Here is a 19628-nt window from a genome sequence, read left to right as displayed (position 1 = left end):
TGTAAAAAAAGAGCAAGTTGGCCATCTGTGGACTTGATCTTCAGATGGAGAGATATCAGTGAAAGCAAAGGAAAACATGCACTCCACAGGGGAGCAGTTGGTGAAGTAAGGGCATCTTCAAGGAGACTAGAAAATGTTCCTGTCTGTTCAGTCACAGCGACCACAGGAGCCTCGAACAAACTGATGCAAAACACACTGCAGCTCCCATCTGAATGATAACTCATATGGAGGTCAGCACATATAGCGTCATTTATAGACTGCCTCAGCTGTTATGCGTGCGCTTTACATTTTTATCTATGGTGTGATTTATGACCTGTGATGCTCTGCTCTTATCTCTGTTGTGGTTCTGACTCCATGTTTGGAGTCGCAGGCCAGATGAGGCCATCCATCAGAGGGGTTTGATCTCCGTCCTGCTGGGTCGCTCCCTCTGCTTCATGCAGCGTGGTGCTGCACTGAGCCTGTTCACCATCTGCCTGCTTCAGGCCTGCTTTACTGCTTCCACACTCACTGAGCACTGCTTAAGAAAGAAAATAAATACCCTAATATAAAGAACTTCTTTTCCTTTGTAAATGAGGTTTAAAACTAGATAAAATGGATAAACTAGAAGTAATTAGCTGCTTGCTCGGTATGTATGACCTTTTTTACCATGGCAGTGTTTTGTTTTTTAACTTATGTGTAGGGATGAAATGGAACTATGTACATGTACTTGAGTACAATTTATACTTCTACTCCAATACATTTGAGAGGCAAATATTGTACTTTTACTACACTTTATTTATCTGATAACTTTCGTTACCAGTTATTTTGCAGATTTCAAAATGTAATCGGCAATCCGATTAAAAAAACAGCATTAGTCAGTATTAAACATACATGCAAATGAGTGTATAATTTACTTACACAAATGCTTTTAAAAGCATATTTAATATCAGATACTGAAAAACTTTTAGTCAAGTGCCACTCCTATAGGTGACTTTCAACACTGCCTCTTGAGACTTTCCAGGTGGTGACCTCATTGATGGATGTGACTCATATGAGCTCTGTGTTGTAAAACAATTAATGCAACAGTGAACAATTATTTTCTTTATTGATTAATCTACCAATTAATTAAATATTTTTTTAAAAATTGCATGTGGTTATTAAACACTTGTGGAAAATATATCTAACGGAGGCAGAATATCTGACAGTTTAACAGTTTACTGAAACAGGGAATTAAATAATTATAAATTACCCCAAGCATCTCTGTTTTTGCATTATAATCTAAAAAACATTGGCACATACTTTGATCAATATATACGCAGATAATGATAAATCTGTGAGAGGCCAGTATGGACTGATAATACTGGCCCACCAAAATATCAGTCGGGCTCCAAATGTCACCATGTTTACATTTTCCAAAAGCCCAACATGACATTTTTAATTGTCATGTTGGAATCACTGAATTTTTAAAAACATTTTTGCTAAAATGATGACTTGATTAATCAATGATCAAAATGTTTGCCACTGTTTACTCATTCAGACAGAAAGCAGCATTAGCATTTTTTATTTTGAGTAGATTTTGATCACATGATGAACGTTAGTACTCACTCATCTTGTTGCTTTATTTTTAGTTTCAACCAACACCTGAAAAAAAGAAATATCTGGCTCTATAGCTGCTAAACACTCTGAGTCACTCATGTTGTGTTGCTGCCAGACAGGTAGTATACGGTGGGTTTATCGGAGTGTTTCCACTGGCTGCCTGCTGCTGCTGCTGCTGGAAACAGATCTCATCAGCGCCGTGAAGCCAAAACAAAAGGAAAAACTTTCAAAAGCTCAGATAGAGATGAGAGGAACTGCAGATTCTGCTCCTAATTCTGTGTGGGGGACATTTCACATCACACATGGTCATCTGATTGATTGTTAGTATTAAAATATTGATTTATGCAGCTTTAAACATATTTGGCGGAACTACAATCTGAATATAAGAATGGATAAAGTCTGGGAATAAGATGTGGATGTGCCACTCACATCACGTCCTCCTCTCTGTGAGGTGGAGAAAAATGTATAAACCTTTGAATATACGATGTATAGAGAGCAGGATTATCCTGCTGAGGTGTGCAGAACGATTCTCTCTGCGATGGTCTCTCTGCATTCATTTGAACAGCTAATGCTCTCGTTCTATAGAGCGAGGAATCGGTTCCCTATTCCCTATACAGTCCATATACATGATGCATGCACAAGGTCTCTGCATCCAGAAGCTTCGGGGCTGCAATATAAAGTTACGTAACGTAACACTGCGACTTCACATTTGTTATGTAACATGCTTTTAAAATGTACGGTGAAGCCTTCAAATGAGACATTTTGTACATTCTTATATTTGTTCAGCCACCAAATCCAGTGAAGTTTTCAAAGTGTCAATGTCAAATTTAAAACACCTGAACTCTCAAATATCTGAATTTTTAAAGCTACCTGAGTCTTCTTTACTCTTTGTCCCTCTGGGTACTTTGTCCTTCTCTTCCTCGCTGCGTCTCTCTGTTCTCCGCAGTCTGTGACCTCGAACAACCCCCATCCATCTTGAGAGTTTGATCCTGTCCCACTGTGCCCAGCCTGCCACTGCATGCCTGTGGGGGCTGACTGTCCTGGACTCTGGGACCATGAGACTGCTCTAAGCCTGGAGCCATCTGGTTCTGCTACATTTCCCAAAAGCACACAGTTTGAGTTGCACTTTGTCTTTCCCTCTGGTGCCATACATTTGGTACTTTTGGTACTTGTGCTTTCACGTTTAACCCCTTCGCCTCCTCTCTAACGCTGGCATTTACTGTGGTAAAACAAATTGCATTGGTCTCTACCATTATTTCTTCATTATGTATCCTTTACTGCTTTCTCCCTCTTCATTTTACCATCACTGGATTGGAAGACTGTCTGTGTTTCCTCTGTTTGTCCTGCCTTCTACCATCAGAGCCTCACCTCTCCTCCTCTCTGTGCCCCATCTTCCACTTTTTGACCACAGAGGGGGGTCAAAGGTCAATTTTAGAAGCAGTTATTTCTTTATTAGTTGTGATGACAAGATAAGAGATCAAGCTTTCTCCTCATCTCCAGCTGAAGAGCTTTTAGAGTGGCTCTGCTGCTTACCTGGGCCCATTAATATAAGACCATCTGCCTGCTTCGGGCCTGGGTTCCCAAAAGTAAAATGAGTTTGATCTCTTTCTCTCCAGCTCACTCGCCCTGCTCATTTTTTTCTTTTATCAGTGCTGATTGGGCCTTCATTAAAGGAGGAAAATGAATGGCCCTATGTCTGCTTTGATAACTGAGGGGCTGTCAAAATAAAAGGTTCCCAAGAACTGCAGCTACTGGTGGGAACATCAGTAGAGAGGAATGAATTATAGTGCACTTGGTTATACAACTAGTGGATAAATTGTTTTTGGAGAGAACCTAACATTAATGCAGCTGTAGATGGCAGACTGGAAGCAAAACATGTTTAATTGTGTAGTAAAGCTGTGTTACATCAGCCTGCATGCTATGAGGAAGCAGCTTCGATCAACAGTGAAACATGTGAGCTCTGTTAAGGTCGCATTAGGTTACAATGTGACAGAGAATAAAGTGTCACAAGTTATCAAACAATTTAGCTGTGAATTATAAGTGCTTCTAACTTTGCAATTGAAAAAAAAAGTTGTTTCTGAGATAAAGGCTGCAGCCTGTCAGTAGTTTTGTAATATTGTGTTTTTGTACAAGAGGCACAAGGCATAAAAGAACAGTTTTCAGTCTTTATATGTTGAGCTTAAAGTCCTGTCATGGTCCTATGTTTTAGTTCCAATGATTTCCTGTTTTATGTTGAAAGTTTATCCACATTTCACTTTCCACTTCTTGTCTTCATCTGTTTTCCCACCATTTTTCTGTGTATGCCTGTGTTTCATTTGTTCACTAGATCTTCATCAGGTTCAACCTATGAAGGGTAAAGAAAAACACTGACAAATGGTGCGTTCCATTGCAAGTTGGAAATCGGACTTTCTGAGTCACTATTTCCGACTTCCAGTCTAACAGCGTTCCAGTGCATTAGCTCGGAAAAACATAGACGCTCGCTGCAATTGGAATTCCCACTCGGATGGCCTCTCCATTGCACTTTTCCGTGTTGGAGGTCGTTTTAATCAATGGAATGCGCCATTAAATACACAAAGGCTAATGGACGAATGAAACACAGGTGTACACAGAAAAATGGCAGGAAAACAGACAAAGACAAGAAGAGGAAAGTAAAACATGACACTTGACAACTTTCAACATAAAACAGGAAATCAACTGAGCTTAAACTTATGACCATGACAGGGCTTTAAGCTAAACATATAAAGGCTGACATTTTTTTTATGCCTCTTTCTTGTACATATTCAAAGAATGCCAAAACAGAATTAGAAATCCATCGATGGGCTGCAGCTCTGACGACCTGTCCAGGACTAATTGCAAAGTTAAAATCACTTCAATCCACAGCTAAATTGTTTGATAGCTCTGTAAAACTATCACACAAAACTCTCTCACATATTTCACTGTTGATAGTAGCTGCTTCCTCGTAGCCAACAAGTTGATGTAACACCTTTAATACTTACTACAAAATTAAATATTGCTTCCAGTCTGCCATCTACAGCTGTATTAATGACTTCTTTCCAAAAACAATTGATCCATTAGTTGTATAACCAAGTACACGATAATCAACAAAAGATTCAGTCTGATAATAATTCAGCTTTTTCCCCTCAGGGCATGAGGGCGACTTGGAAAATGGGCATCATTCATCTCTTACTCATGTTTCCACCAGTAGCTGAAGTTCTTGGGAACCTTCTGGCAGCCCCTCAGTTATCAGCAGACATACAGCCATTCATTTTCTTCCTTTAATGAAGGCCGAATCAGCACTAATAAAAAAAGGAATGAGCAGGGCGAGTGAGCTGGAGAGAGAGAGATCAAACTCATTTTATTTTTGGGAACCCAGGCCCGAAGCAGACAGATGGTCTTATATCAATGAACCCTGCAGGTAAGCAGCAGAGCCACTCTAAAAGCTCTTCAGCTGGAGATGAGTAGAAAGATTGATCTCTTATCTTGTCATCACAATTAAAAAAAAACATTTTATTGTTCATCTCTATTGGGGAACGCTTCCTAAATTGACCTCATGTCAGTGTTTTTCTTTACTCCTCACTGGTTGAACCTGATGAAGGGCTAATGAACAAACGAAACACAGGTAGAAAAATGGTGGAAAAACAGACAAAGACAGGAAGTGGAAAGTAAAACATGAAACATGAGGGTAAACTTTCAACATAATACAGGAAATCAACTGAACTAATATCTTGGACCATGACAGGCCTATTAAAACTGGGTTCAACGTCTCAGGTATTTCTCTGCTACATTGAATATGATCATTAAATAAGCACAGAAAACTTTTCAAAGTAAATTCTGCCTTATTTAATATCTTTTAAAAACCGAGCCCACAAAAATCCAGGATGAAATGTAACTAAGTACATTTACTCAAGTACTGTGTTTAGGTACTATTTTGATGTGCTTGTACTTTACTTGACTATTTCCATTTTCTGCTACTTTATTCTTCCCTCCCATTACATTTTGGGGGCAAATATTATACTTTTTACTCCATTATATTTATTTGATTACTTTAGTTACTAGTTACTTTGCAGATTGCATGATGAATCAGAGTCAAAGTTACACATTTCTAAATTAATTTATTTTAGATAAGTCTAACAAAAGCACTGATCCCATTGTAGGAGATACACTAATAATAAATGTAATTTATTAACCACTGGCGATTAATAAAACACTCGTTAATGGGGCACCACCTCCGTTGTTTTGTCTATTTGAATAATCCGGAGGTAATTAATCAAATTCGACTGGACAAGTTTAACTTGTATCAATTTTAATCAATTTCAGATCAATTTATTATATCTCATAAATGAAGTAGTGAATTCTACACATATCCATCGGTTCTCCACATTAAAAACAAACCTGCACAGACAACGACATACGGTTAAATATGTTTATTGACTAAATAATTCAGGTTAAATAAATGAAATGGCAATTTAAATGAATAACAACAGGTAACAGGAAATGTGAAATAACTAAGTAATGGGTTATTAGTGGAATATGGGCTGATGGTGAGATTACGAGTTAGGGTGAAGCATTTAAAGATTACGGGAGTAATTTTTAATACTAACGAGACCCTAACCGAATTTCTTTTAAGCTAAAAGATATGAATCAGAGCCATATACACCATCTCATGTATCATGTGTGAATCCAGCTGTTGTGAGTGATGGAGAGCCTACTTTCTCAGCAGAGCTGCGGAGTCCGCGGCAGCGGATTCCCTCGGGTGATTTGCGGCTCTAGCTGGCGGTCCCGGTCCAATGGCCGAGGGTCAGCTCGTCCGGTATCAGTCGGTTGGGCACCTCGGTCCTTTGTCTTAGGAAGAGGGCAGCTGGTCCCGTACCGACTCGGTGCAGATCTTGGCTCAATGCCCAGCGGGATGGTACCGCTAGCGAGCGCTGGGGCTTGTCAGAGTCAGTCTTTCGTTGGAAACCGCTTGCACGGTCTCGGACACAGCAAGTTGCTGTAGTGTCTTGATGATGATTGTGATAAAGATGTTCTTCTTCGTTTCTTCGAGTGGTTCTCAGGCTCTGACTTTGTAAACTGAATTTAACTTCTTGAATAAAATAACTGAGGATGATACGTTGATCAGGCGGATCTTCCGTTGTTAGTTAATGCAAGGTAATCTAAATTAAGTTCACTTCTTCAAAAGCAGGTTACGATACTTAACTGTATAAAACAAATTAAAACAGAACTTCGTTCTGGTACAAACTTAATAAAAGAAGCTAATCAATACTGCGAAAAATATAAAAGTGAGAAAAATCAACGCGTGAGCACTTCTGTTGAGATCGCTGTCTTGGAGCGTGTTTCAAAGTAAAGTAAAGAGCTTCAAAATAAGTTACAAAAGAAACTTTAAAACAAAACTTAAACTAAAACAAAAATTCAAACTAAAAAAAACTACTTTAAAAACTGACTCGAGAGACGTGATCTCTCCGTTTTATTACTTGCAAATCGAGGCGTGTCTAGGCGGGGCTTACCGGCTTTTGTCTCCAAGATTTAAACGTTACAAACAGTGCTTCACCTTCTCACAGATTCTCACCATGGCTTAATAGATGTACGTTGTCTATCATGAAAATGATTATGACGTGATTAAACATTAATTATACATATTCAGCTTAATACTTGTTAAAACAAAGACATATCAGAGTCATTTACTGGTTATAACCATGAACATATTAAACAGAATATTTCTCGTCCAAATGTACCAGGACTCACCACTGGAGGGCACTGTGGTTCCACCAAACACAAGACACATTTAAACATTCAATTTGATTTCAGTCAAATTTCATCACAGAGAAACGGGAGAAAGATCAGTTTTATGAGCTTCTCTTACTGATCCTTAATCTGTTGGAATTAAGAGAATGAGATCCTAACTTAATGGTTAATTAGAAATGGTCTGAAATCTGGAGGAACACAGAGACCATTTGGTTGGAATGCGACCACAGATAAGGGTCGTAAATAACAGAAGACAGAGTAACAGCATAGAACAACTCAGCAGAAGGTGTCTGGTGTCCACTCTGGAGAGTGTTTGTGGATCAGAAGTCATAGAGACAGAGAGAGAAATAGGTAGAAAGAGATCAGGCGTGTTACTTAATCTGCAAATGTAAAGACATTGTATTAACACAGTCTCTGATAACCAGATGGCTTCGGTCCCTCCTGATGTGGAGAGAGTAGGTAACTTCATGTTTCCTCAGACTGACCTGTGAGGGCAGGATTTATCTGTTTTGAGGGGAAAGAGAGTTCAGAAATGGGAGAGAAAGTTCATCCAAAGGCTTTGGGTTGTAAATTAATTAAAACTGTCCTCATTTGAAGTCTTTATGGTCCAGAGAAGCACTGTCCTCTCTGCCAGGAGATAAGATGTGCCGCTTCTTCCTGTGAATAATCTTCCTCCAGATGAAAAGGGTTAACAAGAAAAACAGGGCCTCAATGTAATGCAGAGGCGATGGACAGATATGTTCCTACACCATAATCAGTCGACCCATAGTATACAGTCCACAGATGTCAATATATGTGTCATTTACTTTTACTTTTGATACTTTAAGACTTTTCAATTGTCTGGTTGACTTTAACTTTTGGCGAAGTAATATTTTAGCATGATATCTTTACCTTTACTCAAATATGACTTTTGGGTGCTTTTTACAACACTGTCAAAAAAGAAATATTCAAACCTGTGAGAAAACCAAGGACAAAAAATGAATATAATAAAATATAAATATAAAAATATCCCAAACTTTTAAATCTTTGGCCAAAAGGTGACCTCACATCGGACTCGATTGTTCATTGTAAGAAGCTTATTGAGAAAATACCTTGTACCTTTTCAAGATCTTAAAGTCTATTGTTTGCAAAACAAATAGAGGCTTAGTGTCTGATCGATGCCAAAACAAGCAGACTTACAATAGAAGATTGGAGTTTGGCACTCCGGACCGGACAGGAGAAGCTCTGAGATGAATGTACTGTTAAAACACTCATATTAGTATCCTTGAGGTATTGTAAAGAGAGATCTGCACAGAATATTCCTGCAGTATGTCTGCAATTGTGAGTCTGCCATTGATTAGAAATGGTTTCCTCTTGAGCTGTTTGTAACACTCAATGGGGATGAAAACTGCACATTACTGTCTCTCACAGCATGACGACACACTATCATTAATAAATGGAGCGGGATGGGGCAGTGCAGCACATCACAGACCTGAAGTGCAGGTGGACTATTTTAGCCCACCTCATCTATCATTAAAACATGCCACTGTATAGACAGACATGTCTGACGATCGGCTGATGGATGGATGGACAGAAAGACAGGAAGGCAGACGATGGCGTGCGGCTCCATTATGAATAAGATTTACTGTGATATATGTCAAATATTTCACAGACATGCGTCTTTGTTGGCAGAACAGAACAGTGATCTCTGTACGACACAGGTACATGTACGACATATTACCATCAGGTTTCACACAGAAGCTCCAGCCTGACTTGTAGTCAACTTATTATTAATGGATGTAGAAGCCAGGTCAGGAGATGAGTACCAACAGGTGCAGCACACAGTTTGCCCTTGTCCAACTCATCTATAAACCATAGAGAGCATCCCATTATCTACTGTATCTATTTTAATATTTCACCATCCATACTGCAGTGCTCCTCTGTACTGCTGACTGTCAGCGCTCTCACTCTGAGATGGTGTTTGCATCTGTGTGTGAAGATGCATTAGCCAGAGGGGATTAAGGCTGTGAAGAATTTCACGTGTTAATTAACCCCCACTCATCAATTTCTCCCCTCATGTGTCACGGCAGCAAGCAGGCACAGTCCGGCTCTGTCTCAATCTTTTTCATGACTTATTTGGTTCACATGTCTCAATCCTTTCAAACTCAAGAATTCAAGGTTTTCCCAGGACAGCTTTTTATTATAGCTGCAGTGGGGATCGCTGCACAGAGGATTTATATACAGGTGTATAAAGCAAGTCTTTATCCCTATGGTATTCAGGTCTTATATTCCTGGTTGGGCCGGCTCAAACAAAGGGCCCGCAGGTAGTTTTAAATCAGATTTTGGGTAAAAATCCTAAATAAATCCAGCTGTAACTCACAGTAGTAGTCTGTTGGGCTCAGATCAGATCTTTTTTTTGTTTTTCTTTCTCAATGTCAGTGTCAAACTTTTTCTTCTTGACTTGCTCCAAGACATTAAGCCAATAACAACACAAGACAGCATGCTGAAGTATAAATAGTTTATATTTGAGAAACTAACATGATAAATATTTCACCATGAGACAGTAAGAGGTTTTTGGACAGTAACTTTTCGGAGTATACATCACAAATGTGATGTCACAGGTGTATATTGTCACAGACCTTTCCATCATCTTATGGTAGCCATCATAGTGTTACATGACATTTAAAGCAACAATGAAATGAAACGTCCTGGAGAAAGACAGCTGATTGTTGAGTCTCATCAACCCAGGATTTTTTGTGTTGGCACTTGATCTGAGATGAGTGTCAACAAACAAATATGTTTCCCCAAGAAGTTACATTTTGTTGCTTTGATTGACCAGTTATTTCTTGTACACTTGTACATGAAATTTAAGGTTCAATTAGTAAGATATTTGATTGTTGAGTCTCATTCCCTGGTCTTCAAATACTGATGATTTGGGTATGTAGGTCAGGCGGGCCACTGACCCATAGCGTCAGTATTTGATGAGTCTGGAAGAACAATCAACTATTTTACGAATTGGGCCTTTAAAGGCAACAATAACTTTTGGTTTCCTAGATCCTGTATATAGAGAACATTACCTAAAGAAACATCAGTGAACATTAAAACCAAACCAAATCACCAGGATCAATGTTGGCATGTCCATTTATGCAAACCAGTTATGTTTCAACTTTATGTTTCTTTAGGTTCAATTAGACTCTTTGTCTTGTGACAACGCTGATTTTATGTTCTGGTTAGGTTTAGGCACCAAAACCCACTTGGTTAGGGTTAGGAAAAAATCATGATTTGGCTTAAAATAAGTGTCTTGGTCGCCACAAACATGGCTGGAAATTGTCCCAAGATCTTCTTAAAAATATCTAAATAAATGCTGAAACGCAGTCTTGAGAAGTGGTCACTGGCTTGGCAGCTTTCTTGCTTAACTCCACCGCCATAGCTCAGACTACAAATATGAAAGTCAGGGTATAAACATGTAATGTGAGCGTGATAGGACTCGTTTTGCATAACATATCAATATGGTACAATGTGGTGCCTGTGATAGAGTGGTTTGCAGAAACGTTAACTGCCAACATTTTATCCGACAGCGACCAGGCTGGAAAAACAGTAACTAAAATTCACACAAATCCATTTAAGGCTTCTGTTTTTTGTTGCATCTGATAATTCTGAATTGTTTCATGTCACACATGAAATATAAATCAAGTAACATTACATCCCTCTCTCTTCTCAGAAATGTCATTCCACCTACTTCTTATCATTGTAGTGATGAGGCAACAAATATGTTTACAGTAATTTGACTTCGGTTGAGGGATTAGCACAAAGCAGGCAGCTTGTGTGCTAATCTGCCCTACTGCCCTTCAGATGAAAAGGCAACGGGGAGCAAAAATATGAAACTAGGTCCAGTGCAGGTGCTGCTCTGAGCCTCTGCAGTTGGAGACAATAAAACGATACAAATCTTGTGATAAGAGCATATAGAATACAGAAATAATGCAATTGCAGTACAACTGTGGTATGCTGGGTATAGCAGATAAGACACATACAGCTTACAATATGGCTAACAGATGTAATGTAAGATAACTGGAACTGAAGGATGCTTTTTACACCCATATGGAGTGAATTACACAATGGGAGGTCACAGAACAACACAGCTGACAGTCTCCAGTGTTAGCTGCACATCAGAGAAGTCCATCACCTACCTGGACATTTGTATGAGAATATCTGATATGTATTATAGCACCAGCAGAAAATGGAGGATGCATAGACTCATACATCATGTGGCACAGTGAGCTGCATCCATCAAACACATTATCCCAAGACATTCCCTGTGAGTAGGGTTCGATGTTTTCATATGTACATATACATACACATAAAAATGACATACACTGATTCATAATAAACAGAAGGAAGTGTTTCTCCTTTGAGAGTTATTTGGATTCTCCTCTGGCCTGTGACCTTAATAATAATAATGCCTAAAATGACTGAATATAACTTTCTTGGAAATTACGACCTTAAAGCAATAGTGAGACATTTTGGGAAAAATGCTTATTCTCTTTTTTTTGAAACCTGAAACCATGACAAGATACTCGATCAGTGTTATATTTAGAGATCTTTCATGTATAATCTTTGAGATTATGAAAAAAAGAAAAAAAAAACACAGCTTTATCAAAATTCTCTTTCATATACTGTATATATATTTTACATGCAGACCCCAAGGATAATACTGAAAAACACTGAAATGCAATCCTGCTATCTTTACAAATGTCATTCTATGGCTAAGGCATACTGGCAGCTGCAGGAAGAGGTTGTCTGCATGATGCAAGCCATAACCACTGCAATGTGCAATTTAAACACGATGTTTACTGAAGAGAAACCAAAAACCAGACAGGTATAGATTAATAGACGGACACAAACTGGCTGCTAAGTGAAAAAGGTGCTTGAAAGACTAAATAATCAGGTGCAGCAGCTTTATAACTTAATTAAATCATGCCTGGGGCGAAGAAAAAGCAACCTGCGCTGAATACTGATCAGCCGCTGGTACTGATTCCTTTTATCCTGCAGCGCTTTTGTACGAGGAGACTATCGAGAAACAGGTGAAAGAACGGCAACCTTCCTTGATACTTTATAGTAAAATTAGTGTTTTGCTTGTGAACAGAACATCTGAATTAATATTTGTGTACTCTGGAAGGCCTGCATGGATGAGGTTTAAATATTTCTGTAATGCCCCATGCATTACATAAACCAAATTCTGTTTAATGGGGCATTTCTGGGTGACTGAAGATGCTTCAAAACTGTTTACGACTTTAGCTCACCCGTCTAGAGATTACTAAAAATGCAATGAAAGGGAAAATACATATTCTAGTCTAAGCGACTGTACAGAGATGATTTGGGGGCAAGGGAGCGTCAGAAAAGGGGGGAGGGTACACTACAGTACGTTTTCTTTTGGCTAAAGGGTAGTTTGACTTTCTGGTCTTTTATTTTTTCACACTGGTTTTATGCTTTATTTTAGCTTTTTTTAACATAGTCAATGATCACATAAAAAGCTACAATAACACTTTATAGTAAAGTCCTTGTAATAAGCATCAGTTAACAGCTTATTAATGCATAATTAGGTAAATATAAAAGATCTAAATATATATTAATAATGCTAAGAATAGTCTTGCTTTTTCAAAGACAAGAACAAAAAAATTGGACTCCTCCACATGTAAAAATGTTCATATAACCCCTGAAGGTACATTTCTTTTGGCACTAAAAGGGATCTCACCTGGTTTATAAAAAGGGCTGTTTCATTCATACATTTACAAATAAAGTCTTTTTTGTTTAGAAGTGTTAACACTATATGTGCTCAATAAAAGATTAAGGTAAAATATGCTGTAATATCGCTGCTGAGTATGTTGATTTAACTGACTGACTGTACACTGTCATGTCTCACTGTTATTGTCTAAAAAACACAAAAGGGCATTTTGAAAGAGCAAAAACACACCACAGAATCAGCAGATGATGGGATATTTAAGTAATGGGACGATGACGTGTGTTGAAATGACAATGCCACAGTTATTCAGTAATACTGTACATTAAATGACATATTTTGACCTGAAGTCTGACGTGTTCTGTGGTGTCTACATAAGATTTTGTGACTGAGGAACAGTGCAGCATGGCCACATTTTTTTCATTGTTTTTTATATTCTTTGTCGAAGCATTGCTTGTCAATTAAACCACAAAGCAGAGTCACAACACACACTCTTATGTAGATAATATTACTTGGAGTAAGTTCTGTGGCCTTGACTGGATGCTGGTTGCCAACGGCAAAAATCAATTTCAGCTGCACGGACACACCAGCAAGCATGTCACACACAAACACACACCCACAATGTATCATGAGAACATTCCAGTGGGGTGTGGAGTGTGAAGTGGGAAACTCATCAGTCAGGGGGTAGATTCCAGTGCAGGGCTACCAGTGCAGGACTGTTTTTTACAAGCTGCCATTACAGCAGCAGAGATCTACTGTTAGTGAGCTGCCAATGTGAGTAATGTTTCCTTCCTACAGTTTCCATGTCCACTACATGCCAGGATCCAAGTGATGTTCAGCACAGAAAAAAATAAATAGTATAAAATGCTAAAAATGAACCAAAATACTTTCTTATCTTACTAACAATTTAAAGGCAAAGGTGTTTTGTTATTAGTAGTTTGTTCAAGGCTGAAACTGTTTGCTGAATCGTGCTTGATAAATTGTTTGGGTCTGCATGATACCCACTCTTTGGCTCAAGGCTCAACACTAAAAAAGACAACAAAAATCTGGATAGACTTTGGTTTTTGTTTGTTGTTGATGCTAAATGCCTCCTATGATATTTCCATCAACTTTGCAGCTGATTTGATTAAAAAGCCTTAGAAAGCCCTGGATTTTACTTGCCAAAAGCAACAGCCACGTTCAACCTAGCTTGACCCGTGTGTCCTGGCTGTAGAGAATGACCTGCAGCAGGATGGCCACGTCGATCAGGATCTGGACTGAACCGCAAACCCAGAACTGAGTTGGGCTTTCATTCATCACAAAGTAGGTGGTCTTGAAGACATCGCCGGCTGTCCACAGCAGCACCATCTTCACACTGGAGAGACACAAAGGCGTGAGGACAAGAGTTAAAAAAACAACCACGATGTTTGTTTACAATAACTTCCAAACTCGTCACATACCCACATGCCATTAAATTTGCAATTTAATGGTGCGATAAGTGTACACAGCGACTCTATCTAGATTGCATGATCGATGCTTTAATATCTCATTAAAAACAACACTTTGACTAATGCTAGGTTAGGTTAACACAGTCCATGGAATAAGCACATCAGAAACATCAGCTAGGTCGGACCATTCTGTTTAAAGGGGCACTATGTACAAATTTTAGTTTTAAAAATTCTAAGATGAACTAAACTTATCAACAGAATGTGAAGAAATAACAGTTTTGACATTACGTCACAGATGTCTATGCATTGTGTTGCAGAGATGTCACTGAAGTTGGCATGCTAACCAGCTAGCCCCAGGCCTGAAAACCTCTTTCTCCCAGCAGTCCAAAGCTCCTGTGCTAGCACGGTAAACATCAACACTCCCCTGGTAGTCCAGCTAAATGCACAGCTAACTGAGCTAACAAGCTAACAGTAGCTACAGCCATGGATGTATAAGCAGGTTACATTTAGCAACAGCACTTAGCAGTTACTCTGGTGATATGCTGCCAATAGTTGTTGGGAGTATGAATTCAACAGGTGGCCAATTCTTATGTATTGCACCTTTAATGACAACAGATATAACCAAGTTTGACAATTTCAAGATGTAATAGTAAAAGTGCATTAGAAGTAAAAACAAAAACAAAAAACAAACAGCGCTATGCTTCCTATCCATGTCTATCTGTGAATGTTGAACTGATTTTTTCGAGTGTTTTGGTCTTTATTGTTTCTGCTGTGTAAGAGACAGCAGGGAAGTGGTAAAAAAACACACAATAATTGCCTGTATGAGAGAAAGACACTGAAGAAGATGAAAGTACTGTGCCACACCAGCGGCCTGATGCTGACACAATGTACTCTGCTCCTCCACTCATCACTTTCTATCATTCCACTGTCGCGCTTTTCTTTTTTACCCCTCTTCTGTACTTTTTGTCACTGCCTCGACTCATTTACTGTACTTTTTCTTTAACTCTTGCCCTTCACAGTCTCTGCCCTGATGCCAGCGTCTCTCTGCTCTCTCTTTTATTCTCTATTCTTCCTCTCTGGATGGTGAAGTCCCATTGGCACAAATGTAATGTGAGTTTGTTCTTTTTATTAGGGATGACTGGGCCTGGGGACAGAGCAGGACCATCAGTCATCGATGAGACATACTGTAAAGGTCAAGGAGGTGAGGGAGAAAGGAAAGGAAAGAGACAGAGACAGACAGCCTGCAGAGGACAGCATTTATCTGGCACGCAGGAAGAGAGACAGGGCGAAGGCAGCATAACCAACAGAGAGAATGAGAGGACTCTCTGTGAATGGGGAGTAGACCTCTGTGAGATATGGATGTTGAGTGCGTATGGGGGTAGAGGCAGCCTAATGACTACGGGGATAGCTGCCCTGTACTATCCTTGAGCTCTCCTTGTCATGTCAAACTCCTGACTCTCCCCTGGGCCCCCTTGGGCCCTGATGAGGAACCCAAACATTTGCAGCAAATAATCCTGTCCTGGCATTGAAATGAGGACATCATTATTCAACATATCTGGGAATGCACTAAAGCTGGACTCTGCATGCCAAATCAAAATGTGAATAATGACCCAAACTTATGCAGGCTGCAAACACAGGCTGTGCTGGAGAGCGACACATGTACAGCTGTTACAATACAGCTGCACATGTGGACACTTTCATATGCAATCGACCTAATGGCTCATTAATTGAGTTGTTGGACTGATGGAAATGGATTGATTGTCTGATTGTCACTGTAGGGGAAGTTGTTCAGGTCACATTTTTTCTTTTTAGTTTCTAATGGACGTCAGTAGTGGTAATTAGATTGGTATTTGATTGTTTGATTGGCTGTTCAGCGAAGCAAATCAGGGCATAAGAGGAGAAACAGGGAAAGCCCCTTGAGCCTGTCGCTGTAGTATCCATGATTTCACCCATTTAACACAGTTTCTTCTTATTTTCTCCTCCACTTTCTCCACATTATCGATTAGAAGTGGCCATATTAGCCGGAGTGGTGTGAAAATGACGTGCAAAGTTATTTTAGTTATTTTCTCTCACAAAGGCACAGAACATACAAGCTAGTTGGCTGTCAGGTTTAGTCTTAGAGGTGTGTTCAAGTGCAGATTTTTGGCCGAGACACAGGCGACGTGAGATGATGTACCGGTTGGCTTTTGTCGCCACTAATTCTTTGATGTCAGTTTAGCGTGTCTGGGTCCTTGGTCTCAATTAAACTCAGTACTCTAGTCATTATTCTGTGACTCTGTACACTATTACTCAATGTTGTGATCCAACTGGGTAACATACAGAGATCACAAGTCATTGCTGACTTCTGGGTCACAGCAACTGGATCTATGAAAGACAACTAATGACAGCTAGATTCCACGCTTTGTATAATGTTGAACAAAAACAACACTGAGTATGCAAGAGCTGCAAATAACTCAGCAGGTGTTGAAATAAAACAAACATAAAGCAACATCAACTGGGAATCAGGACTAATGCTAGCGAGCTTGGCTAACTAGCTACACTTGCCAGGTGAAGATTCCAATTTTCAAGATATCAGTCAGCCGGTGGAAACGGCCGCCCAGAGGATTCAAGCTTAGACACTTTTTACATAAATCTATCAGCTTTTGAGTTAAAGGAAAATTAAATTCTTACAAATGAAAAGTTAAATTCTTCAATTCTGCTTTATATGTCGTGCATGACCAGGAGCTATGGAGGTTAATGTAAGCGAACTTGTATTGCTGTGTAAAAGACATAATTGAGTCAGCTATCTTTGTGACTCTTCCCTACTGGTGCTGCCGTTAGACTTTGATGTATTATTTACTCTGCAGTTGTCACTGGTGCCTGTGGAGGCCGTCACTGAGCAGAAGTTTCAAACAGATATTCATTTATTTACACCAAAAGCTAGACCATAACTACTCTGAATGTGAGATGAAAAATCCAACAAGACAAAGCCAATCTGTTTCAGTCAACACACAGCTCCCTGCTTTTTACCTCTTTGGTCCAACTGATCCTCCTACCTCCATTTTACCCACTTCAGGCTTTAGGAAGATTCTCTCCCTAAGGCTGACCAAGAGGCACTTGTTAAGAGTCTCAATGATGGGTTCTGCTCCCCTAACAATTTAAACTTTTGTGGTAAACACTCCAGGGTTTCATTGAACTGCTCCAAAATTAAGTGTGCTAAAGAATTTAAATGATCATGCTTTTACTTCTCTCCCTCTAAGCTGCCTGTACTCCTTGAGGAAAATACTAGCTTTTTTCCCTCAGAGAGTACCCTTGGTTGAACTTCAGATTTCTTATTTCATCTCTGTTCTTACATTTTTCCTTTCACTCTGAAACTTTCTTCTTTTATCCAGTGTCCTATTCAATCACCATCTGCACTTTCATTGCCTCTGTCATTGCTTTTACTCTGCTCCTCTTCTCTATAAAGGGAATAGAGTTAGTGACTTTTTTTGGCATCTACTTCGAACCATGCAAAAGCAATAAAGGTGCCTTTTACAGCATGGTAAGCTTGCTGATTGAAGCAAAACACAACTAATGAAGGGAAATTATTACATTTACAACTACGGAATAAAATAATAATGCTTTGTTTATTTTTCTTCAAAATTCAAGCTACTGTTTGAACATGGGTATAAAAAAATCACATATTACATCAGTAAAGCTCTATTTCAATTCTAAGTGTACAGGCCATGCCTTGTAATACAGTGGAATGTTGTGCTGTCTGACCCACATCAGTAAAATATGCAATTGTTGTTTACTTACTAACGAAAAATGGAGAAAATTTCAGTGAGATGTGCTGAACGACACAAAACCAACTGAGCGGTAAAGTGAGGGAGCATTTTGCATCGCATCAATTCAAGCAAATTTGGTGTTACATCAGTCTCACACCAGCTGTGTTAGAGCAAACAGTTTGCAGGAGGAAGTGCACAGAATAAAGAGCAGCACAAAGCATCCATCTAGGTTGCTATGGACTACATTTTAGCCTTAATCCCATTTCCAATTTTTACCCCTACCCCTCATTTCTGAGTCCCCCCCGTGCTTCTGAGAACAGTAGTTACAAGTTGTGGTTGAAATCTCCCCCTATGAAATGGGATACCCCTTAGGCCTAATCCCAATACATCTTGCCCCTACCACTTAGCCCTATCCTCCATTTAGCGTGTTCGTGCTTAGTGGTGGATTATCCCTATTCCTGTTGGGATGGAGGGGTAGGGTCAACTGTTCGGGTTACATGGCCCTCCAAACTGAGGTTTTTGAGATGCACACTTCAAACCAAGGGTTATAAGAAATCTCTATCATTTCAATGTTGTATAGTACTTTTCTTCATAACAAGCATAAAACAATCACTACTAATTTGCCGATGTCTAGGTAGCTAACTAGCTAGCTAGCTAATGTTGCATCATTATTGCTTTACTTTTATATGATTTAAGCATATCAGTCCCACATTTAGAAGTATTTCAATGTTGAATTCCCCACTCTGATAGCATATGACACCTGAAAACTTGACTACATTCCAGCAGTGAAGCTGCTGCACCTAGTAGCACTCCTCCAATATCAGTACAGACTGACAGGGAATTGTGAGCATCCATGCTTTTCTATCTCCATCAGACAAATGGCACATAGTATTGTGGTAATACAAGGAATGCCACATTGATGGACCGTTGAGTATCATGGCTTTCACTCTGTCACTGTTTTTGGTGCTTTACACCAAAGGTTTTATGTTATCGGCTTTTGGACGATAATGAAATCATAGCCGATAATAGGAAGCCAAATTGCTTTAATTGACTTAACAAGCGCAGCATCTACCCACTCTCATACATAATACAAATCTTATTAGAGTTAAGTAATATTAAATCATCTATCTAAGACATATAATGGTCTTGTCCTTTATGTGTATATTGCCATGTCTGAGAGATTTTTACTCAATTCTCAGTTACATAAGTACAGGAAATCAGAGACACACCAAATTACTTTTTCATGGTTCTTCTCCAGATAAAATGTACCCAGTTGTCAAAGATAAGATAACACGCTATTTCACATTTTTTAATTTAAAAAGACGTTCCTGACCTGTTGTTTAAGCACAGGCTAAGAAGTGAGCAAAGATGAATGATTTTATATTACATAACCCTAATAACATTTGTTGTATTAAACTTCTT

The 19628-nt window shown here is 39.2% G+C and overlaps 1 protein-coding gene across 1 annotated transcript in view; it reads right to left on the bottom strand.

The window, feature by feature from the left end:
• Positions 1–9800: 9800 nt before the first annotated feature.
• Positions 9801–19628, bottom strand: part of LOC141000565 (solute carrier family 66 member 2) — a 58387-nt gene continuing 48559 nt past the window's right edge. Inside the window, exon 5 of the mRNA XM_073471299.1 lies at positions 9801–14387. Coding sequence (XP_073327400.1) covers positions 14213–14387 — 175 coding nt within the window. The 3' untranslated portion in view covers positions 9801–14212. The remainder of the gene's footprint in view (positions 14388–19628) is intronic.

The sequence above is a fragment of the Pagrus major genome, chromosome 8 (genome assembly GCF_040436345.1).
Source record: "Pagrus major chromosome 8, Pma_NU_1.0".
NCBI classification, from domain to species: Eukaryota; Metazoa; Chordata; class Actinopteri; order Spariformes; family Sparidae; genus Pagrus; species Pagrus major.
This window is presented reverse-complemented; position numbering and strand designations above follow the sequence as displayed.